General features: G+C 44.7%; 1 protein-coding gene across 1 annotated transcript in view; it reads right to left on the reverse strand.

Annotated features, from left to right (window-relative positions):
* Positions 1 to 1,374: 1,374 nt before the first annotated feature.
* Positions 1,375 to 24,971, reverse strand: part of LOC105696109 (palmitoleoyl-protein carboxylesterase NOTUM) — a 31,400-nt gene continuing 7,803 nt past the window's right edge. Inside the window, exons 2-8 of the mRNA XM_012418298.2 lie at positions 5,526 to 5,892; positions 4,947 to 5,007; positions 4,526 to 4,749; positions 3,533 to 3,742; positions 3,183 to 3,459; positions 2,587 to 2,897; positions 1,375 to 2,011 (exon numbers count right to left, since the gene is read on the reverse strand). Coding sequence (XP_012273721.1) covers positions 1,677 to 2,011; positions 2,587 to 2,897; positions 3,183 to 3,459; positions 3,533 to 3,742; positions 4,526 to 4,749; positions 4,947 to 5,007; positions 5,526 to 5,892 — 1,785 coding nt within the window. The 3' untranslated portion in view covers positions 1,375 to 1,676. The remainder of the gene's footprint in view (positions 2,012 to 2,586; positions 2,898 to 3,182; positions 3,460 to 3,532; positions 3,743 to 4,525; positions 4,750 to 4,946; positions 5,008 to 5,525; positions 5,893 to 24,971) is intronic.

Below are 24,971 nucleotides of genomic sequence, written 5' to 3' on the forward strand. Positions count from 1 at the left end.
TTTATACTCACTGATATATATACTAACTGAATAGTTGCTACCTATTGGCTCGATACGAAAGTACAGGTACATCCCTCAATTTACGCAGAGTTCCGTTCTACGTGGATTCGCTTTATGCGCATGAAAATCGCGTAAATAAAGTCTGTCAGTACAAACAAAAATATTGGATATAAAAGTTAGTACATATAAGTTTTAAAAATAGATATTTATTTCAAATAATTTGACAAAAAAAATAATGACGTTTCAAAACCGCGTAAAAAAAGTGCCGCGTAAATTGAGGGAGGGGCATACAACAAAGTCAGGGGCCACCAGCGTTGTTATGTATGGGCAGCGGCATCAAATAGGTAAGATCTGCACATGTACAGAAGCAGATGCAATAGCCTGAAGTTCTCGAGTAATCTTGTAGATACTTCTTTCGAACGTCGCACTGCTTTTGACGCATGCGCTAATATTACAATATTAGTTGACGTGCCGATAATCCGCGACGCGTTGTAATTTTAAATCGTCGCGCCATGTTGTGGGGTGATAGCTATTCAGTTAGTATGGAGATCGGTGTTCAAGTGGTTTCCATATCCGCTTAAAACAGACGAGAACGCTCGAAGAGATGGTCGCGACCCATTCCTTGTCCGTATATCTGGAGCTTCACCGACCCAGGTGGTACCTGACATCCCCTCTTCATAGATCCACGGTCTCGTCCTTACCGCAATTCTATATTACAGGGAGTTCCGCAGGAAAACGTCACTAACGACAACTAAGTGGCATAAAGTACTCTTCCGGTAGGACGTGTCTAGGGTCCGAATAATCCGACTACGATCTAAAATAAATTAAAGTACTCAGTTACGTATTGAAGAATACAACCGCGCGTCATATAGATTCTCAGGAGCTATGTACAATACTTTTGGTTGAATACCGCTGTGAAGCACGTTTGATTTATAACGTCATTACCCTAGTCGCGGCGCTTTCTACCGCGCTGCTGGTAACATAACAGCATTATGTTTTGTTCCCCGCTATTTACGCCGACCAGTAGTCGAGCCCGAGAGCTCGCCTCTGCGATCCTCGTTGGCATGCCCTAGCGTTGGCTTTCCTTTTCCATTCTTATAGGAAGCATTCGAAGAACTCGGTTAACGAGCCGCCGACCGCGACGTTTTATCGCGACCGATCGCGGGACTCAAAGCGGCTTTGTGTCCCGCCAATATATTAATAAACCTTTCGCTCTCGTACTCCCAAACCGCGTAGCCGGCAGCGCCTTCTTTCGAGACGACGGCCGAGCTTCGTCGCGACTACTCGTCCGAACAAACGAACGAGCAACGATGAACACATATGTCAGTACTGCGAAGTCGAATTCCTTAGTGGAATGTTGTGGAGAAATGGCGATCGTTGAAACGGTTACGAAACTTTCTCCGGTGACTTCGCTAGGAACCTCGCTTCTACCGCCGAGTCGTTGACGCACGTAGCGAACCGAGAATCGCCGAGAAGTCCTAGGGACGGAAATTGAAATCTGCGCGTCGGATCGTCGACGACGGAGAAAACGCAGAAGACGCAACGAGTGTCCTGCAACACTTCGCTAAACACAACCGGGCGAGATTCAATTCCATCGGCCTCGAGGATGGCCTCCACGACCTCCTGAACAATTCCAAACGGCTTTTCCTGGCAGCTTGTGCTGGAATATGGAACCGCTAGTTCGCTTGTTGAGTCAACAAGTTCAGCAGCTCGTCGTGGTCCATGTTGTTCAGGGTCTGGATGTCGATGCCGAGGGCGTTCGCCACGCTCTTCATGTCCAGGCCGAAGCTCTTCAGCAGCTCGATGAAGTCCATCTCCTCGCCGGTGAAGGGGTTGTGCAGCTTTGGACAACTGTGGTTGCACTGCGGCCAAGTGCACCTCTCGATCAGTCGGAATTGGCAGCTTTGGACGCATTTTCGTTTACTGGACGGTATTACGGAACGTTGCGATCTCGTGCCGTTCAGCATGGCGGTGTGATTGTTTCCGCTGTGCTTGCCACCTTGGCGTCGGCCTGGAATTACATTGAATGAACGATCAAATATCATTGTTGCATATTTTTGATACAACATAAACAATAATACATCAGTGGCCATTGAAATTGTAGTATCTAGAAATCGCGGAGGTGAATAAATATAATTTGGTAAAAACGGTTTAACACGCCAGAGCAGCGAATTACAGAAGTTTCAAGTATTTCTAACAAGAAATAAAACTCTAAACGTGCCTTAATTTCAAGAATTCAATCTATACATTTCATTAACCCCTTATTTTCAATTGTTAACGTTGCAATTTAAGTGGATACTACTGAATTTGCACATACATCCTAATTCTTCTCTCTTAAATGAAGATAATCTTTTAAACCGATTTAACTCACGAAGTTCATAGGATTTAAGAAGTAAGAAGCGTTACGTTTATCAAATCTGCACATTAGAAAGAATTATGAGAATAATATGACAGTAAGTACTGTCATGAAAAACGACATGTTTTGATAAGTATGGAAATGTGACAAGTAATAAGGATTTCTTTCTGCAGTGAGTTCTACGAGTCGTAACAAGTATGCATTAATAAGTATGTATATTTCATACGTACCACCTTTCCGTCGTTCGTGTTTCTCCTTTTTCGGTCTTCCCTCCTTATTTCTCTCTCTTTTTCGACCTTTGTGTTTCCTCCTTCGACGCTTTTTGTTCCCCTTTCCTTCGGTGGATCCGTTGTCTCCTTTACGAACTTCCGTCGTACTGGCATCAACGGACGCGTTACGCTTCGGATCCACCGAAGTACTGTTCTTGCCAGTCTTCTCTGCAAACTCGACAACCGTTTCATTTCCTTTCGTGGGCCCTGATCGCAGCAACTTCCTTGCCGATTTCGCGCAAGGTTGATTCGTCTCGATTTGTGAATGCGTACTGCCGAAAGAGATGAACGTGTTTTTACAATCATTGTATAATATCTAAATTGCGAATGGGAATTTTTATTCGCCACACACTTCGCAATATTAGTTAAAAGAGAATTTACAGTTAGAATTAATGATTATTCTACCAGATCACTGCAATTCATAATGGGGAAGTGAGGAGTGCTGAATTTACGTTTACATAATTTTTACGTTCCTACTGTAGCATTTGTAAAATGTTTGCGAATTTAGTTTATTCCACGTATTTCATAAATGTGTAAATAGAAATAGAAATACATACTCGTTTCGGTGATTCCCGAGAGGCACTTGCTCCCAACAATGCAAGGCTTGCGGCAACGACACTTCGTCCACCTTGACGAGCTGCCAATCCCTCTTCGTCAGAACGCTATGACTGATGCAGCTGGGAGCAAAGACTGCCGTGACATTTTCGAACGTTTGTCGAAGGCTGTCACCCATTTTGTGAATATAGTCCCACTGTTGCTTCGTCACTGGCGCCCCGACGTTGTCTGCCGTCATTTGGGCCTCGTCAAAGAGCCATTGGAAGACGAAGAGTGGCGCTGCAAATAGAACATTTGAGAGTTCCAAAGACCGTCTTCGCGACGAAGCATCTAGAGGTTATAATGCACCTACCGGTTAGGGTTGGATACAATCGGTAACCAAAGTAGCACCTCCAAGGTTCGTGAGGATGCCTGGCCACGCAATTGTGAGGCATCCGAGCCTTCCACAGTTCCATTCCTTTTCTAACAGCATCCGTGGGCGGAAGTCCGTTCGGGGAATACGGAGCTCTGTCTAGGAACCAACCAGAGTCGCTGACACCGCGGATGGCGATGTGCTTCAGACCTGCAGAATTAAACAGGAAGTAGAAATAGAGATCCTTGAGTTTGATCGAGTCGGTGTACTTTTTAAGTAAAACTTCTTAAGTCACCGTTTTAAATTCGCACGTTAAGAGAAGCGTATCAAAAAGAGATACACGAGGAGGTATTCAGTCAAGAAATCATGGATTTTAATGAAATGAAATGATTTTAATGAAATCACGTGGAAGGTAGCTGGAAATCGCAAGCAGAAATCCCTGGAAATCGTTGGAAATCACTAAACATTCTCACAATTTTAAAGCTGTCACTTGTCACCGAATCGCATTGTTGTTTATCATATGAAATCAGAGACAGTCGATTCTCAACGAAGGAAATCGTTTTCATTGATTTCCGAGTGAATAGCCCCTGGGCAATACACTTATTTCTTTTTTTCTTACAGTGAATTACTCTTTGCCCTCATCTTTCTACCCTCATTGACAGTTTTCGTAAATTGTTTCGTTATCGTTACTTAATTTCAATCCGATGCCTAATTATAAAAAGTCAATAAGCGGATGTGCTTCCGACTTAGCGAAGTTTACGTTAAAGTGGCCGCTTATCCCATCCCAATTCTTGTTTGACAGATAATTACTATTTATATTTATCTTTGTGGATTAGAATCAGCCCGGATCAACCAGTACCGAATACGTAAGGACATTTCGTAAAGGATAATAATTAGTAATGATTTAGAATAAGCAACAATAATTCTCTTTAACTTAGTTCCACTTTCGCGCGTGGTGGTGACGTCCAGATTTTTTAAGTTCGTTAAGCTTACCTAACTCATGGTGGACGAGGTTTTGTACGTGGTCCAGGTTTAACATGACTCCGGTACCACCCGCGCTGCTTCCAGCAAGAAGAAGGGAGCTGGCGTTTTCAAGACCAAGAGGTATCAGGTCGCGAACCACCTGCGAGACGATCTCGGCTCCCATGAAGGAGAACATATCGTTTGGCGACGCTCTGGTACCGCTCCAGCTATCACTCGTACAGTAAGGCACGAATCTAAGGTACAGAAAGTCGTCCATTGAATCCCACATGAAAAATGAAAACATTTACCCTCTTAGAAAACGACAGCATTCCTGATAGTTTTGCTTCTACTGCAGCGATCACTGCACCAATAGCATAAACGTATACAGTCGTATCAAATGTAGTCGTATTTGTACAAATATAGTTATGATACATGTACAAATAATACTTACACGTGATTTGCATTCCACCAAAAAGGATTCTCCTCAGGATTCGCGGATAACAGTCCTCCAACTGAAAGAAGAGTAAAAATCCCCATTTTAACACCTGGGAAATGGTAGTACCTTGAAAGAACCTATTTCTTTTATATTATTTCAAGAATTAAAAAAAAATGTGCTTAAACTGAAAGTATTTAATTCCAGCTATCTCATTTTATTTATCATATTGTGAGAAATGCACATTGAAAATTTTAACACGGTAACATAAAATTATAAATTTATACAGAAGAATATAATAAATACGGACTAAATCACTATGAAGATATCAAATTAAAAATTTTACTACAACCGTGTGCACCAATAGTGTAGGAATTTTATGAATCTTTTTAACAGGGTACCTACTTCAATTATCAATAGCTTCACCTTCGCGTACGTTTTTCCAATTGCAGCGAACGATCGAAATAGGTGCCAAACATCGCAATTACGGAGGCAGTAAAAAAACAGATAGAACATAAATAGTGAAAAATAGGCTAGCAAAGGATCTCCTGTCCCTTTCGGCGAGAGGAATAAGGAAAAAAGAAGAGCGAAACTTACCGTCCCGAGTCTCGGGCCATTGCGTGGACGTCATCAGATGGCGCAGCCTTAGCCATCTGTTTCTGCAGCTTCTGTGGTCGTAACAGTACCAGCCACCCTCGAGGAAGATGATCCACCGCTTGGAGCCGTGAGACTTCCTCAGGTAGAAGCCAGCCTGGGAGCCATCGTTGCAGGTGATGGATCGGTTGCTCAAGTAGACCCTCTTGAGGCCCCTCTGCTCCTCCAGGCCGTACTTCTCGAGGATCTTGATCAGCTTCTGGATCGTGTTGCTCTGGATCACCGGGGATCCAGGCGACACGGAGACCGTGTTCGTGGGCTTCTCCTCCGCGGAGACGAGCAGGGCCAGGCCGGCCAGGCACAGGCTGATCTGTAAGAAGATGATACGAAAGTCTCGGTTAGCCGTCAAATAATAATCAAACTTTCCTCCGAACTGGATGCAGCGAATCGTTTAAGACCACCATGTAAATATAGAGACCTTAAAGAAGATACGTATCTCAAACCAGAACCAAGACGGCAACACATATTTTTAATATTTCACGCCTTTTCAAAGGTTAGAATCGAAAACGAAGACTTTTAGGACGTAGGCGTAAAGATTGACCATTATAGTAATCGAACATTACGGATTCATGGGGGAAATATCAAGAAAAGAAGGACTGCCGGGAAATTCTTGGATATCCTGGAACCAGCAGGTGCTTTCAAATCCACAATTTAAATGTCGCTAAATGCAATATGTCGCGCCGTTGGTCGGTTAGAGCATAATAAATTATGTATCCAGGGGGTTCATGGAGTCGTGCTTCGATCTCTTTCTAATAATTCTGCTGAAACGACACTTGGAACGTGCCATTCCGTACAGTTCTCGACGCGGTGCGACCCGGATTTCGATATGAATATAAACGTCGGTAATGTGGCGCACATCGGTCGAAAGAATTTGTTTTTACCGACAACGATTAAGTTCCTCGACGGGCTTCGCTTCACCTTAAAATATCAAAGGCTCCTTTTCAAGGCGGCAAGCCGATTCGAGGGTCGTTTCGTTATCGTCTTTTCAAGACGTTCAAGGAATGCCTCTCAACTTCGGTCGGTCTATTAAAGCTCCTTGGAGTGGGCCGATTGGTGTCGCTTCGAGCCCTTTTGTCGGCGGAGCAGATAACTAACGCATTGTCTTCGCTTCGCTTCGTGAGCGTCGGCGTCCTCGGACGTCGAACAGGAGGAGACCCTGACTCGCTTCCGATTGACGCTCAATTTCCATAAATGCTTACGAGCCCTCGCTTATTTCTCGACCACGTTTGCGAGGGGCCGTCTCGTGGACGAGTTCGATGCCCCGTGTTTGCGTTAGCCCTCGCTCGATTTCCAGACTCGGTTAGGCTCATTCCGAGGGATCGAAGAACGTTCATCTCGAAATATTCGAGGTGAAATTTTGGAAAATGGTATTTTAAGAACCCCTAATTGTAGGCCCTAAATGGATTTTAACTTCCTTTCGTACAATTGGGGTCTTACATTGTTAAACATTCATACACTGTTAACAGATACGAGGGTAGTACACGTGTAAAACATGACCAGCAGACGTTTCGTATAAATTTGTAAATAGATTTATAATTTCATATCATGTTATAATCTCGTGAAATTGCGTAGGAAAATTAATACACTTATATACGAAATTTATGATATCTGTTACAAGTTTGTAAGACCATGTTAGTAATTCCATATTTTAAGCGATCGAGCTTGATCGATTATACCTATTGTCGGTTTAACTTTTGTAGTTATTTTTAGTTACATTTATATAACAGGAGCCAATAACGCGATAACATATAACCCTGATATTTCACTTAATTAAACATACGGGGTAATCGACAGACTCAATTGTCCTTTACACTTTTCTCAATTGTCACATCGTTTGCTGCCATCGAGTTCATATGGACCCATGGTTATAAACCGTGAAAACAATAGTACCCCCGCAAATGTGTTTACAAAATTAATATTTAGGTAATTAAAAACTGCTTAGAGAAGTATGAAAGAAAGAAGAACAAAAGGAGAAAGAAAATCGGTTCGGGTCTAAATGAAGCGAAAGAAGGTACGAAGGTTATTCTTAATTCTTAATTCTTCATTAAAGATTTTTTTCTCCAATCTCGAAATAGCAAAATTGTCGCTTTCCGTGTCTTTCGTGTTTCGGATTGCCTCGGGTTGCAAGGTGTTCTTTGTTTCGTTACGTTTATTACCGGGCCCAGGATGTTTGTTTTGGGAAGCGGCGAGGAGTCAACTACTGGTTGCGTGCAAATACGCGAAACGTGCAAAGAATTGGACCGCTAATTGGGAAGCTGAGTGAAACGAAAGGGCCTGCGTAAATATCCCGCGGTAACGAGGTGGCGAGATAACTCGCGCGAATGCTCGCTAAGCGAACATTTGTTCCTCGATGCGTGTCGCCGCGATAGTCGGGACGGTACCTTTTATTTGAAGCGGCAGATAAAGTTGCCTTTTCATCGCGGCCTATCGTCGGTACCGTGATATTCGTATCCATTGAAACGCCGCCGTGTAAGTGTCCAAGGTAAACGTCTTCCCGAAGGATGTAAGGGACGCCATTTTCGGGCCGAAACGTCGCCGCATTCGGCGCCTGTTTACTGTAAACTTAATGCAAATGCCTCGCCTAAGGATGCCGCGTGATAAGAAATGGATCGTAAAAGGTGCCACGATGTTTACCACCGCTACTTACCTGGAAATTACGCAAACAAACTTGCAAGGTTAGAAATAAAAGAAGGGTCCAACGTGTCGGCGAGGTGTTAAAAATCTTGACCATTTTATGAGTGCTCCTTGTCGCCGCTTTATTTGGTTCGAGTTTCCCTCAACGGGGGTTTCCTTTTTTGGCAGGACTATAATCTTCGTTGCCGTTACCGTTTAACCCTTAAATCCATAGCGTCGCTGTTTGGAGACAACAACACCTGCTGATTTTAAATGTAAGCATTGAACGGTATCGCGGATTTAATGTTAATTTATTTTTGCAACGGATCAATATTTTTGTAACAGCATTTTTTTATTAGCTGGAAATATATCAAAGAATACAAAAAAAAAGTCACGCATTTGAGAGTTAACACCTTGCCGACAAGCACTTTCATATTCTCTTAAATGAAGGAACAAGATTTTGACAGAAAATATTCAACAAAGAAGTAACATCTCCGAGTCACAAGGTGTGAAAGGTTAGGACTTGTTTTAATTCGATCTTTGGCCCCGAAAGAAAAGAAATCCAAGGGGGAAGTAGGTGCAACTAGCTGAAGTTTCGCAATTTTCGAGGAAGCCGCACAAAGGCCATCGAGAACGAGCGGCTTGCGAACCAGAAGTCGATGCACCTGTTCCCTTCATCCGAATCGTCTCGCCTTGCAGCTTCCTTGAGTCAAGTTCTGTGCAAGAATGAGCGAGATTCATCTTTCGCGACCAATATAGCTTTTGCAGGCACGATCTCAAAGGTCCATTAACGTTACAAATATAGCGTAAATTAATAAACCGGATGGAATCAAATTAAAGATAAGGATGCAAATAATTGAAGCAGAAAAAATTCTGCCGACATAGCGGAAAGACTTGTACGGTTACAGGAAAAATACTGTCTTCAACTGCCCGGATAGACAAATTTACTTCACATTGACTTCGTGTCGCAGTTTCACACGAGTCAGTGATCTTCATAGCTATATTTTTCTTATACTTTCCCATATTGTACTCACATCAAAAGTACATGGTGACTTTTAATTTCACTTTCATTAAATGACAAATTGAATGATAACAATACGAGCCTAATATACTATCTACATATGTATACGCGCGCAAACAGAATATTTAGCTCAAAATGTAACTCAAATTTGAACTATTGAATAACAGCATACATCTTTATCATGCGATGCAGATGACATGGTGCCAATATGCGTAAATGAATCGCAAATATGTAATTATGATTGTTTATTTGGGTAATTATGGTTCTCTCTTGTTGATACGATTCAGTTTATCGACGATGGTCAAACCGGACTAGTTTTTATTTGAGATCATTTTTTTGCTGCACGGAAGTGCGCTTCCCCTAGCTAAAATTTGTTATCTATTTTATATTGGAATAAAAAAATCAGAAAAGGAATAGATCGGAGAGAATAGGCGAAGCCAAGCAATTTTCGAGGAAGCGGCATGAAGTCCATCGAGAGTAGCAAACTGCGAATGAGAAGACGATGCACCTGTTCCCTTCATCCGAATCGTCTCGCCTTGCAGCTTCCTTGAGTCAAGTTCTGTGCAAGAATGAGCGAGATTCATCTTTCGCGACCAATATAGCTTTTGCAGGCACGATCTCAAAGGTCCATTAACGTTACAAATATAGCGTAAATTAATAAACCGGATGGAATCAAATTAAAGATAAGGATGCAAATAATTGAAGCAGAAAAAATTCTGCCGACATAGCGGAAAGACTTGTACGGTTACAGGAAAAATACTGTCTTCAACTGCCCGGATAGACAAATTTACTTCACATTGACTTCGTGTCGCAGTTTCACACGAGTCAGTGATCTTCATAGCTATATTTTTCTTATACTTTCCCATATTGTACTCACATCAAAAGTACATGGTGACTTTTAATTTCACTTTCATTAAATGACAAATTGAATGATAACAATACGAGCCTAATATACTATCTACATATGTATACGCGCGCAAACAGAATATTTAGCTCAAAATGTAACTCAAATTTGAACTATTGAATAACAGCATACATCTTTATCATGCGATGCAGATGACATGGTGCCAATATGCGTAAATGAATCGCAAATATGTAATTATGATTGTTTATTTGGGTAATTATGGTTCTCTCTTGTTGATACGATTCAGTTTATCGACGATGGTCAAACCGGACTAGTTTTTATTTGAGATCATTTTTTTGCTGCACGGAAGTGCGCTTCCCCTAGCTAAAATTTGTTATCTATTTTATATTGGAATAAAAAAATCAGAAAAGGAATAGATCGGAGAGAATAGGCGAAGCCAAGCAATTTTCGAGGAAGCGGCATGAAGTCCATCGAGAGTAGCAAACTGCGAATGAGAAGACGATGCACCTGTTCCCTTCGCTCGGATCGATTCGCCTCGCGGCTTCCTCGAGCTGGGTTATTCATAAGAATCGGCGGGATGCATTTTTCGCCCTCGGCGGGTTCTCGAAGGAAAGTTCTCCATAACAAACAGAATGACCGTAATATACATTCTAATTCAAATCATCGAATGCCAGATGGCTATTCATCGCGAACGATGTTTGGTGCACCTGCTCTCTCTTCTTTCGGAATCTCTTCCCGAGGACGGCGGAGTTCATCCTTTGAATTTTGGCAAGAAGTTAAAACTGCGTTTTCGAAATCATTCAATTGCCGATATCTTCTGGCGGGTTTAATCACTAAGTAAATTAAAACAAATAGCGGAATACTCCGTTTACGATTGGCTTATCGAATGCAATGGAAAGTGCAGGTCGAGACTGGAACGTTTTCGTGGTACTTGTCCTCCTCATCCATCGTTTACTCCTCATGTACTTGAGAATTATAAGTCGTGTCCTTCGCACTTGTACCTTCAACGTTCTCCTTGTCATAAAAGCTTTCGTCCTGTGAAGTGAACGAGGAGTTCCTAAGACCGAAAAGTCTTCAAAGACGATAAAAAGCCCCGTGACCAACTATCTCATTTACCATTTGTGTAACTCACGAATGACGGTCTAAATCCATACTATTAAACATGTCCTTTGGTCTTGCACTTTTGCCCGACCAAGATCAAGATTAAGACCAAGACCGATTACGTTCAACACCTCCTCGTGACCATGAACTGCAAGACCAAAATCAGGACCATCACAATCTTGATGGTAGTATCGCGTATGCCATGCTTGGTCCTGCACTTTTTGCAAGACTAATGACTTTGCGTATCACTAATTGCCGATAAAAAGAATAGGTGTCTCTTACGTTCATCGAGATTTAGCGGAACGAAGAAGATCGGAAGCGGACATTTGGGAAGGCTTCCAAGTTAGGTTACTTAGGTTGAAAGCCGAGTCGTCGGAAGAGGTCTCGGGATTCGGCGCGGTATCGCGGGCGCGGCATCGGCCCGCTCTCAAAGCCTTTGCGTAATGGGCATCCGCGGCGCGCGGGGGCCGTTCCGGGCGTTCCGCTCTCTCGGCGTGGCCGAGCGCGAAGAGGCCGTCGGACACGGTAGACCGGCGGATCCGAGGGTATCGGTCCCGACATGCCGGGCACCGAGTCGTCCGTCACCGAGTGCCCCGGCTGACGGCATCGAGTTTTGTCGGCATCCGGGCCGAGCCAGCGAAGCGCGACGAACGAGGATGCGATACGACCTTAACGTTCCGCGGCGCAATCCGGTAGCCGGCCGGACTCGTCAAAAGGCACGGCCGCGATCGGCCCTATCGCGGTGTCGAGCCGCAAGGGACCAGCTCCATCGGATGACGCGAGGTGGGACAAGAAACGCGACCGCACTTTGCTCCCTTTACCCCGAATGTACGTTTCCACCCTACTTAGGACCAGGTTGGGTAATTTCGCGTTTTTCGAGGTTTTAACGTATATTACCTAAACTACGCGGTTTACCGTAGAAAATCGTAGAAAACTAGTAAATTACGTTTCCAATGTGATGAATGGACCAGAGCCAAAAGAGCGTCGTGCTCTCATGTTTGGATCAATATACAATTCCCAAAGACCCTGATGTGAGAAACGAACGTATCGGGACCGTTGCATGATAATCTAGAAACGCGTATTTGAACGCGATAAAGGCAAATCAAATGCCTTATGAGCTTCCGTGCTCCGACGAAGGTAAGTAGTGCACGAGGACTCGGAGAGACGGTCTAGTCCGCGCGGAATCCGACAGGTGTCGCAGGCGGCGCTCTACTGTCGATTAGGGGATTAAAGAGTACGAATCTAGGGGATCTTTTGAATTTTACTTCAATTTCATTATAATTATTATTCTAAAACGATAAATGGAATATGCCGTTCCGTACAATACTCAATGTCGATGTATATAACCGTCGGGAACGTGGAGCGCCGATTCGGATAGTATATCAGCAGAAGAACTTGGTTTTACCGTAAACGGTTAAGTTTCTGTAACCTTTCAATGGGTTTTAAGATAATATAAAGAAGGGTACGTTCTATGTAATCGAGGCTCCACTTTAAACCCTAAAAGTAGTAGATATTACGATTAATTCTTTTCGTTGGCTTAAAGTAGGACCTAAGTCGTATTAAGAAGGCAAAAGCGACGAAGGATGGGATGATCTGGGATCAACGAGAACCCGACTATTTAAATTTCAGAGGTCCACTTCTACCGCGAAACTCTTCGAGATCGAAAAACCGAGTCCGTCTTCCGCGGAGTCTCTCGGGGTAAATGGACAATGGGAGACGGCGAGAAGAGCGTCGCGGGTCCTACGGATCCGCGAGGAGGTGGCACCTCCTCCTTCTGAGTCCGATCCTAGCATAAAGCCTCCTCCGGCTCGTTTCCATTCGTTACGCCGGTCTAAGGGCCGGCATGAAACGGCCGTAAAAGCCATCCATCCGGATCTCGCGTACAGGTAGCACGGTCGGCGGCGTGTCTTTGCTCGACAAAGAGCCCGAGAGGGGCCCGGGGCCCGGGGGAGAGGGTCAAATGACCGGGGAACGATCGGCGACGATCAAAATAATTGAAAACGCGCCGCAATCTCTTCCCTAAAAGACGATTAGGGTCAAGTTCCCGGACGGTAGTCGTCGGCGGAAACACCGTAGAAACAGAAGCTCTCGGACTCTCGGACTGGTCCGAGATGAAAGGCGCCGCCGGGCCCAACGTCGAGTCGGAGCTGCGACGCAATACGATCGAGCCGTAATGGGGCCCGCGAGAGATTAGGGTGCGTTCGCAACGGCAATCAAACTACCACCAGGGGCCCGTTCGTCGGACGGAACCGCCGAGAGGGACGCCTAGACGACCGGGAAACGAACTACGGAGTGCCTCGACCGAATGTGCCTATGGTCGGTTCCATGGAAAATGGTCCCAGTATAGGGATGCAGGAATCTCAGATTTTCGCTAATCTACTAGCTATTAGCGGGAAATGCAGGAATTCCGGTACTACGTACCCAGCATTTTTTTCTATCGGTGTAAATAATCTAAAGCGCTTTTAATTTTGCAGTTAATTCCGCGCATACTATACGGAATGAGATGTTTTCAACGTGATCCTGACTAGTGGACACGCTAAAAGACGATAATTTTTAGTTCCAGTTCAACGCCACGTTGGTTCAAGTCCATGGTAAATAAAAAATTCTTTCTAAAAACTAAAATTTCACAAGTATCGGGATCTTCCTCGGAAGGGAGGGACATTCATTTGCACATTCGGGTGGGAAATTTTTAAAGGATTCGGCACACCCAGCTCGGAGAAGTGTTTCATAAACGATTTGACCCCGCAGACCCCACGTAGGAAGGAAGAACGGTGTCGAATTCACGGGTGAATCAACGTCTTTGGAACGATGCATCAACGAAATTTATTCCACGGAGAAGAAGAGGGAAAGAGGCGAGTCACATTCAATAACGAGGAGAGTAAAGAAGTGGCATTATCGGGTACTTATGTATCCGCGTGATTTGACTTTGCCGCCTCTCTTGTCGGGCCGCCTCGCGGCTACAATATCCGAAGGAGCGTGACACGTTTGCACGAAAAAGGTGGCGAAGTACCATCCGGGAATGTAGCTCTTTTAAGCGCCGCCGTCGCATATAGTGGCCCTTTTTAGGGCACAATTCGATTGGCAAGTTTAAGGAGAGACCGCGAGTCGAGATCCCCGCGACTTTAAGAACCTCGCCGGGTCGTTGCCCCGTAGAATTTACTATTCCCATTAAGGTCGTTTACGAGCAATACCGGATAATTCGTATTTACGAGGGAGGGGCGCGTCTTGGCAGTATCCTTAAAACGAAGCATAATCGTTAATTATGACGTGACAACGCGCGTCCTTTGTACCTAGCATAAGTGCACTGCCGGGAGGGCTCGTATGATTGACTTTCACTATGCGATATTTAGCAAGGCTGGCAGGTAATAAGTGCAAATTGTGTTCGCAGTGGACGGAAAAGTGTGGCGGACAGATCCTTGCGACACGGCATGCGATCGATCACTCGTGGAAACTGCGGTTTCACGTCGTGCGAAAAAGTAACCGTGCTAATTATCCACTTCGGTGATTAAGGAATATTTCATACGGCAGCTGTTTGCAATAACGCCGCCAGGGAACTGTAATTTTAATCCTTTTCACATTTTCAAATTGAACATTGTCAGTCGGTCGCCTTTTATAATATAAGAGTCGAAGGAAGCAAACTAACCTTTAGGATCAGGGCTTCGACGGGTAGATGTCGACATGTCTCCTAGAAATAAAGTCTATTCGTCGCTAACATTGTTTATAGTAAAGTATTGTTAAGCATAGTAAACGATTTCGGTTACGCTTTAATCTAATCTGCATGTTTCTTGTTTTTAGAGCTAGGCGTTACAATGCTTACACTAATGTTAATGTATAAAGGTATAAAGTTGTGATATTTCTATTTAACAGCGTATAAAGGAACAAGACGAGGCCAGTTTTCCGAGGGTCCCTGTTCCCGGGTTACCGGCCCTAAAGTGTCCGAAGTAATCGCCAAGAAATTCGGCGGCCAATTTCGGAAGAGTCCCGATAACGAAGCGTGAAGCAATATCTCGAGCGCTTCGTTGGGTTTACAGCCTTTTCCCGGCGCAACGTTCCACGGTTCGCAGAGGCGAATCGCAGGAGGCAGAGCGCCTCCGAAACCGGAACGGAACGGAACGGCGGCCGTAAAAGCCGGGCTCTTTCCTTGGAGAGTTTCCCGACTTTTCACGGTCGGGCCGCGATTCCGATCGCGTCGATTCCGCTCGAGAATCCGCGACTAATCCAAACTTTCGGGAAGCTCGTAAATCAAGCCGGCCGGCGGACACTCGGGAGTGTCCACCTTACGTAACCTCTTTATTATGTCGTAAATCAAGCGGCCCGGGGTTTCGTTTATGTCCCCGGGGGTAGTTTTAGCGGCGTTCTCCTCGCCCGGAGCCGAAGAAGGTCCGACCAAAAAGAGCTCCGGCGGGCCGGGAGAAGACCGAGAAAGGAGAGGAGACGCGACGAGGACGGAACGAGGGAGAGAGGGGACGCCGTTTTACGAGAGGTCGATTCCGCCAAAAGTACCAAGTACTTTTCGAGTATTTCTCCGCCGTCGAGCCGCCCCTTCGCACCTTTACGTCTCGGCCTCGGGACGTGTGGTTATCCTCGGACGGCGCACCAGCTGGATCTCTATGTGCACCGCCGCCTAATGGGTTGCTCTCCCGGGTCCCTCTCTTCGGGGGATCGTTTCGACGCCAAAATTCTTTTACGGTCGATTCGCCCACAGCGTACGGTATCCGTGCCGTGCACGTCCGTGCATCGGTCCAAAGGAATCGGCAAGGTGAATCTTTCACCGAAACCTTGGCTCGAAGACGTCGTTGGAATGCTTTGATCTTTTTAAATGCGTTTGTCTTCTTCGGAGCGGCTGCAGAGGTTACGGAGTGTTTTTGTGCAATTGCCGTACGCGTCGCTTTAAAATAGATTACTCATTTTTGAGATCGAACGATAACTTTAAGACGTAGACATTGGTTTTGCACCCGATTACGTGGAAATTCGGGCTAAGTCTGGAAGAAGCTCCATTGGGTCGGGCTTCGACATTTTCCCAATTTTATTTTCTTCACCGTGGATCCGCGATTTACTCTTTCCGTTAGTCCATCGCATTTTTTTCTTCGATGTAATTATACGAGCAATAATCAGCGAGTACGTCCGTGACGTTCTTTCGTAACATCGCCCAGCGCTTGTACACCGCGGAGTCTCATTTATATCTCCGACAAAGACGTGTTCTACGTAAAAATTATTAAACAGGAACTCGTAGGACTCCCGTCACATTTCAGTGACCGTGTCGATGTACAAATCGTACATGTACAAATCGACAATCACTGTTTATATTTCGGTTTAATACATTCCCGAATTATCGAACGTCTATCTGAGAATAGGGAACGAGATTAGTCAACTTCAAAGGAATTGAGTTCGTGTATTTTACGTTTTTCACAATTTTCTTAAAAAGGTATATCTAAAATATCATGAAAGGTATAATCGTCTTTCAATTTCGATACTAGACCATTCTACGATTAGTGTCATTTGTCCGGATAAGGACTTCTAGTTGTGATAATAATTTATAATTTTTCTATCGCCTGAACCCATTTTAATTGCTATTTAGGAGTATGTGTATACATCCTTATTATAATCGTCAGTACGTACAGTTTTTGTGTTTCGCGTTTGGTGATGGTGTCCCTCCGTGCTGTTTACTTCATAAGAATTCCGATTCGATTAAGAATCTGAATGAAAGTACGGTGAACTGTTGAACAATGATTTCTTACGAGACGCGATAAGCAAATATTCTTGGAAATGTTTGTACGAGTTGGAGGTTATTAGCTAATCGAAATATGTTACCGCCTATCGTCTGGGTACTGTTAGTGCATATGGACCATGGCCAACTAAGAGGAAACGCGTACACATTAGATAAGCTCGTTTCGAAGTAGTAGGGATTGAATTCTTAGACCCCTCAAGTTGTTTACTTCTACTTTTGTTAACCGGTTACTTAAGCTTTTCTTTTATTCGCAATTGCTCTTCATTTTAGTCAACGAGATTTCCTTTTATATTTTTCCTTCACAGTTATGATTAAAGTTACCGAAGACATGCATATAGAATATGTTCATGCATTTCTTTTATACACGAACAAAATGATTTCTTGTAACGCCTACTTTGCATCCACTATAAAAATTCAGCTCCTTTCCGCTTCGGATTCGTGTTAAAAGTCTCCAAAAATGTAGCTAAGCTAGTAATGAAAATAAATTTGTATTCAGGGGGTAACATGGGAAATTGAATAAAGAATAACTTTACAATAAAATAAGTGTTTATAGTATGAAAATATGCGTCTTCTCCTGTACTTCCGGGATGTTTTGTGAAAGAGTTTAACTAAACTTAGAAAGCGTTTATCTACAATTTAAGATCGTCCCAATAAAAAAAATGTGTTAACATTTTAGTTGGAGTTTAACTTATACTGTCGATGGTACGCGTAACACGGAACGTGTTCAACGACAGGGTCCCTGTATCTCCGAAAGGATCAGGCAGGAATCGGTAAAATCTGATGGGAGCTTTCCGGAGAGGTCGATGCAGGTGCGCGATTTCTCGCTAGATCGAGGTGGCGCGCGTCCACCGGCGAATGCTAAACGATCCTCTAAACGCCGAGTCCGTCCTAACCCGGAGACCGACGCGACGTCCCGGGAACAAAAGGGTTTCTCCGGTGAAAAGGATTCGAGAGCGTTTCAACGAAATTCCAGTCCCGTTACGCACTTCCATTCACCGCGGCACGAGCACGGGCCCTCTCTTTCCCTCTTTAACTGGCTCGGCGATGGCCATAGCGGGGTACAAGGTGCCTCCAAGGCGCGCGAACATCTCGTGGAAGTTATCGCCATTTACGTACAGCTTCATCGTGGCACGAATCCCGATCGCGGTGACACACTCGCTCGTCCGGCAAAAACCGCCGGAGGAATTTAATTGACGAAAAACCGACGGCGGCGCACTCGTCTATCTTTGGTGCCACAAAGCGTTGCGGCCGTGCTTCGGGAATTCTTTGCTAGCGCTGTCCGTCCCTCCTGGCCCGCTCTTTCGCCTCTTTCTGTCGAGAGGAGGCAAAACAGCGAGGAGATTTCAAAGGGAGGTCATTTGTCAAATTTAGGAGAGACCGATTTCGCCACGGGACGACTTAGAAAAATGACCGTTTGGAGAGGAGCTTCCGAGGAAGCGGTGATTCAACAGGTGGTGGTGGCCCAATAAACGAAAAGGAGGGGAATACGCGTGTAGAAGTTGTAGAACATTACTGATCGCAAGAATACTGTGGCACCTTCAACGATATAAAAACACTTGCACCAAAAATTCTATTTAGAAATTACTCAAAAACGGAAGATAACTGTCAATAGCCCACAGCGGTCATTTTCAAGGTAAAAAAACGTTTCCTGGTCCTCAGCTTCACCTCGAAATCGCAATCAGCCATCTAGAGATAGACATCCGTGTTTTGCGTTTATTTTACGTTTGCACGATACATGGAATAACTAATCGAAGCAACCGAGTTTGGACGAGTAAACCAAAGTTCGGTTTACTCGATCGAACCGTTTTCTGAAACGAACCGAATGAGTCAATCAAATCATTTTGTCCGATGAACCAATTTTGCTCCTGCGCGGGAGGAATCGTTCGCGAGACGTCGAGAATCCGAATTTCCTGCTGCCAAAGTGAATTCGTCCTCGTTGTTTGCCAGGTTTTAACATCGACGACTTCCCCGCAGGCCGTTCCAGGTCGGTCGAGTCCTTAGAAGCGTTTCTCCAGGTGGTTCATCCGCATCCGGTGGTTTCCTCGTCGGAAGAGTCAGAGGGCCTTTCCTATCGGGCGTTCCTCGTCCCTTCCACGAAGGCGACTTCCCTCTCTGTCTCCCCCCATTAGGGTCTCCCGGCGTGAAGGTGTCCATCATAATTTGCCACCCGGTGCATAATCCCCGTGACGGAGACCGACAAAGTGGTGGCTTTACTACTCCGTAACCCGTGGAGCTGAAGTTCCGGTAGCGGGTAACGTGCTCTCGACACCGGCTCGCCACTCGACCGAGTCTTGCCGCGGCATTCGCGCGTCCGCGCGTATTTCCTTAATGGCACGACTAATTCCTTTCCTTCGAGCGCCGCCGAGCGAAAGGCACCATCCTTTGCTCCCTTAGCTAAATTACATTAATTCCGACTAAATGTCCCTGATCGGTTCGACTCTTCGCCAAGTGCGCGCCTAACTTTCAGGCTTTCAATGCATCGTGTGTCCGGGAATCGTTCGGCTTTCAACGTCGTATCGACATCACATCCGAATGAAACTTTCGAGAAAAATTGTATAAAAGTGCAATATCTTTTTTTTTAACGCGGTCAACTTCAACATAAAGCACTTTCCCGATAGGAAGCTCTCACATAAAGTCACGTTATAACTTAATGAAATCATGTAGGAAAATTCATGCATTTTTGTACTAAATTCAAAACGTTATATGTTATCAACAATACATCGGGTCTGAATGAAACTTCCAACCGGTGATAAAATTTTCTTGTCCCAGAATTAATTCTTTTTCCGGTATAAGTGGTGACAACTCAGAGCGCGAGCGTCACAAAAATCCGTAATCAGGCGAACGACGGCGTTTTAAAGGAGAGAAACGGTCCCACCCAAATTAATGGCGAAAAGTGATGATTTCGACCTTTATTACCACATAATTCTCCATGCAATGTTAATATTGCGGTTATGTCGAAAGGATAGAAAGCTCGAATTTTTGAATAGGGTGTCCCGTCTAAAGTAAGGCCGCTTCCCGATGGAAGGCATCGGAAGGACTCTTGCGCAACTCCGATAGATCGGTCGCGGGTTTGCGCAAGATCTGGCCGAGATTCGCCGAGATTCGCCCAAGATATGCGGGAGTCGCCACCCAGTGGGTGCGGAGCGGTGCGTATTGCGTTCGACACCTGACTCTTCGGGGGCAAGCCGCGGTCGCGCTCGGCATTCCGTCCGGGCAGTTTGCGGTGCATATACCGGAGAGACGGGAAAACAGGTTAAAAATAGCCGGGTTGGATCGCGGTCGGCACCTTTGACGCGGCGAGTCGTTGATCGTTCGCATCGCGTTTCCTCCGGATGTTGATGATGATGATGAGTCCGTCTCGTTACCATTACGACGGCTGCTCACGCAGCCGGCTTAACCCGCGCGGGTCCCGGCGTGCCGTAACCGCGAGGAAAGAAGGAAGGAAAGGAGGAGAACGAAGAGGAAGGAAGAGCGGAGAGCGCTAGGAAGACGGAAGAAGAGGACGAAGGAGCGAGAAGCTCGTGGCTCGAGCTTCGGCAAGGCCTTAACGAGCATCGAAACGAGAGGGAGAGGCTAGCGGCGAAGCTGGAGCAACGGAGGAAGCCTCCTATTCCCCTCGGAACTCCACGGCAGTTGGCTAGTTGTGCGTTCGGGCCCGACGTCTTCGCACCGCGTTGCCGAAGAAGCACCTGCGGAACTTGCCGGGTCGGGATCGTAAGGGCAGGTGGCCTAAGCTCGGTTTCGCTTATGCGCCCCGGCTCTCTTCCGACTCTCTTCCGACTCAAACTGAACACCACCTCGTTGGATAACCGATCAAGACCGGAACGCGTGCGGATTTTGGGCGTGCGGCGCCGGAACTGCGGTTTGCGATACTATTGACTAGATAGGACTACCCTGTTAAAAATACCTACTCTATATATAATATACGGGCTGTTGACGTTTTTTCAAGGTGCGATATTTCGGAATTTCATGTATAATTGCGCTCGGGATTTTAGTGCATGTATACTGAACTTCGAAATCCTTTGCCTAATTTTCGATTTCATTTCTGGAAAAATTCATAGGCAACCAGGTATTCATAGGCGTACGAAGGTATATATACCGATGAAGGACTTCCATGAGACATGTAGACGATACTCTGATACTTTTGTGTATTGCTTTCATATCTCATATAAATACACGATTGTACTTGTATACGTGCGCGTATGTTCTTTGAGAAAAGCGCGTTGTACGTATTAACGTTTGTACCGATTTATTTCCTCAGTTTATTGTTTCGTTTAAAATTTTAAATTCTTCCGTACGAATTCTCATGTAGAAGTGGTGTTCATCGAAATGTAGTAAACATTTGTTCGGTTTTCATTTCGTGTGCTGTTGTTTTTAGTTTTAGTACGCATTTGTATTCGAAAGTGTTTGACGTAAGGAAACGTTGTCAACGGTACAACTTTTCACCCCAGCTTCGCCCAAGAGCCAGGAAAGAGCTCGCACGGCGGTTTTTTCGTCAATTTACTTAACTAAAGTCATTCCTGCTCGGCTCTCTCTCATCGCGGATTAATGTTTCATACAAGTAAACCTTCCTAGATAGGTGTTTCGTAGAATAGGACAAACTGTATAAAAATGAGTGCAGTAATTTTGAAGATTAGCTCGAATTACCCGGGGGCCTAAAGGGGATTTCATTTTATACTATGTAGAAATATGACACGCATATGCATCCCCGAGTAAAAATGATTGTCTCTTGTGAAAAAGTGTTCACCTTGCAAAAAGGGTTTCTTGTACGTTCTCTATAAACAAATACGTTAAATAAATCCTTTCGAATTATTTATTTCGGATGATCCGGTACCGAAGAGTGGTCACCGGAAAACATTTTCTTCTTTTTTCAGAGGACTTCCGGGAAATTGGTCACAATTCGTCTATTTATGGATGTTCAATTGTATAAAAAAGAAAATGAATTATTCTTTAAAACGTACTTTTTCAAATATTGAAACATTTTTGAGTAACGTCATTGTCGTTAACCTTTAATTAGTCATACCTTTGGGCTCATATTTTATCCCACTTTGGGGTCATAAATAAACCCCGGGACCTAATTAAGGGTTAAGAAAAGATTTCCAAATGTTACGATTTTCCTGACCTCCTGCCCGAGCCTGGGCCCTTAACCTCGGTCTCTAAGACTCCTATTTATGGTCTTCATTCCGTCGAGAGCGACGGAGAAGGAAGAAAGGGACGCGGAGGAGAAATGCGATCGATCGTGCCTCGATCCCGCTGATTGAGTCGTCCTCGGCTAGAGTGACGTCCTGCCGGACCTAGTAATGCTAAGCCGGCGGTGAACCGTTGGAGTCCCGGAGAGCTCTTCGGGCCGTCCTTACAGGGCGATAGTCTCGTCCTTACCGGACTAAGCTTTCCGAATAAAATTCTCGTAAAACGATGGCACCTTAGATCCGGCTTACCGAGGGAACTTTCGAGTTTTACGAGCCCGTCTCGTTCCGATGCCGTTTTAGGGCTGGCGGTTTCTCTCGGCAAAACGGCCAAGCAATTATCGAACGTCACTTTGCCGGCACGGATCCGGCACGATGACAAGAAGACAGGATCTAGAAAATCATCAGGCCTCCCTTTTTCTGTTTTGCGGTTTCGTCAGAATTGCCGCCACTCGTTTTACCGTACCGCTGGCAAAATGGCGCTCGGCAATTGTTTTGCCGTTTCCCTGGCACAAATACCCGGTTCTATGTAGCGTAGAACCTCTGTATACATTTGACGGGAAGATAAAGGATGAAGACATTGCGAGATCAGGAAATGCGGTTGAGTTTCGCGCCAAGTACATTAAAAAGTACGCGCGAACGGTACCGAATGCTTAACGCCAAAGTTCGGCACTTTAATTTGATAAACATTTATTTCTCAATTTAGAGAATTTATCGTTGATTCATGTTTGGCATAAGGAAAGTACGTTCCATTTTGTAGAGTCTGTAATTTTTTCAGATTTTCTCACGCCATTCGCTATACGCTATGCTAACTTGAAAATATTCAAGTAGAGGTTTCTCTGTTGAGTGCATTGAACTTCTTAACCTCAGGGTCAACTTCAAAAGTGTACCTAACCGCAAATTTACATTTTCCAAACATATATATTACGACCGTAACAGCGTGAAAATCTCCTTTGAACCCTTTGACTCCTAAGCCTTTTAGATATATGGGCGAAATTCTTCAACGCGTATAAACAGTAGTTAATCAAATGTCGGACGTATTTATACGCCTTTCGCCGCCAAAGGATTAAAGAACCAATTAGTTTACGTCTGCTAACAAATCTTGGCGGTTAACAATATCACATGGCACCTGATTAACTAAAGATCAGGTTAAAATATTAAAGTCACTTTTTAAAATGAGGATTGCAATGTAAATTTAATTTCCGTTCCCGAACATCATTTTGGGATGACTACATCTTCCACGTTGTTAAAAAGATAATTTTATAACATTTCTATTTGAAGACTTCTGCGGACACGATATTAATTTTATACCATACTTCCAAATAAGGGTTATTTATAACATGTTATAAATTTAGTGTATAAGTGCATTTATGTCCGTACACAATTTCATAGTATTTCATCACGCTGTCATGAAACTATACATTTATTCAGAACATTATAGAAATTTATAATAAATGTATATTAATTCACATTTAAGACGTCAAGTTTACACCGTCCCCACGACCCTATCATTCTTATCAAAGAGAGAACCGACTAAAAGTACCAACGAGCATCCTACAATCGAGACGTAAACAAGATCTTTGAGCAAAATGACACGGTCCTTCGACGGTGCATTTCCTGCAGACCTCGTCTTAAGGTGATATGAAAGTGTGATATATAACAAGTTACGTACAAAAAAGTCAAAATATTTCTAAAACTTTTTCCCAAACTGGATGCACCAAATTATCTAAAACTTGAACACGTGATTATGGAGGTTCTAAGGAAGAACGCGGTGCCCGTGAAATTTCATTTTTCGAACAAAAATATCTCTTTTTGGTTCTTGTTCGAGATAAGTAGAAGATTTATTTTGAAAAAAGAAATTTCATGAGCAGCGCGTTATTCCTAAGGGCCTCCATAATCGCGTGTTAAAATTTCAGACAATTCGGTGCACCCAGTTTGGAGAAAAGTTTTATCAATATTTTGACTTTTTGTTACGTATATATTCACACTTTCATATCACCTTAAAGTTTCCACGGGGCCAAGTCGATCGGCGAATTCCAGGCAGGCCATACAGAGAGCGTATCACCGTTTATGGCGAAGCGGCGTAAGGCCCGGGCAGGATCTTCGACCGGATCCTCTTGGGGACGTCGGAAACGCGTCCTTGGCGACGGTCCGCATTTACCGATCGTCGGATCATAATCTCTGATTACGGTTTATCCTCAGTGTTTTCGCGCTAGCCGTTAGCCCTGTAATCAGCGGGGATCCCGGTGTCGTCTTGAAGCAGGTGGTAAGATAGGGTATACGCCGGTGGATTAAGGCGCGGAGCGGCGAGTCAAAGAGATTTTCTCCCCCTCCCATCGCAGCGGGGGCCCCACGGCCTAACAAGGGCTGAAATATGACTGCTGCGCCGAGCCTTTGCCTTTGCCTTTGCTTCGGCAAGGCTCGGCCGCGCGCGCGGTCGGCCCTGGAAAAGTAAAGGAGATCGGCGGAGAGAGACGCGGCTCAGCGCCGTCCAATTTATCGGGACTGGCCTTTATTGCCGCGGAATCGAGACGTCCCGCCGCCCGACTAGGCTCGACTCCACGAGGCGAGGCCTCCTCCAAAAAGTTATTTGCGCCTCTTCCAGGGCCCGGGACTGTAAACAACATTTTGTCTCCACGGATTGAATAACTTGCTTCGCCCAAACTCGGCAATTGCGTGACACGAGTTGTCCGATCGACCGCATTTGCTTCACTTCAGAAGACGTTTTGGGTGGCGAAACGACTTCTTCTCCACTCGACCGAAAAAAGTTATTGTAATTTTCTAACATTTTATTTAGATATTTTGTAAACACGGTGTACGTTTATAACGTATGCTATAAAATATGTTATAAATGTCATGAATTAACGGTGTGGGA

The sequence above is a fragment of the Orussus abietinus genome, unplaced genomic scaffold (genome assembly GCF_000612105.2).
Source record: "Orussus abietinus isolate OABI.00-Male unplaced genomic scaffold, Oabi_2.0 scaffold183, whole genome shotgun sequence".
In the NCBI taxonomy this organism is placed as follows: Eukaryota; Metazoa; Arthropoda; class Insecta; order Hymenoptera; family Orussidae; genus Orussus; species Orussus abietinus.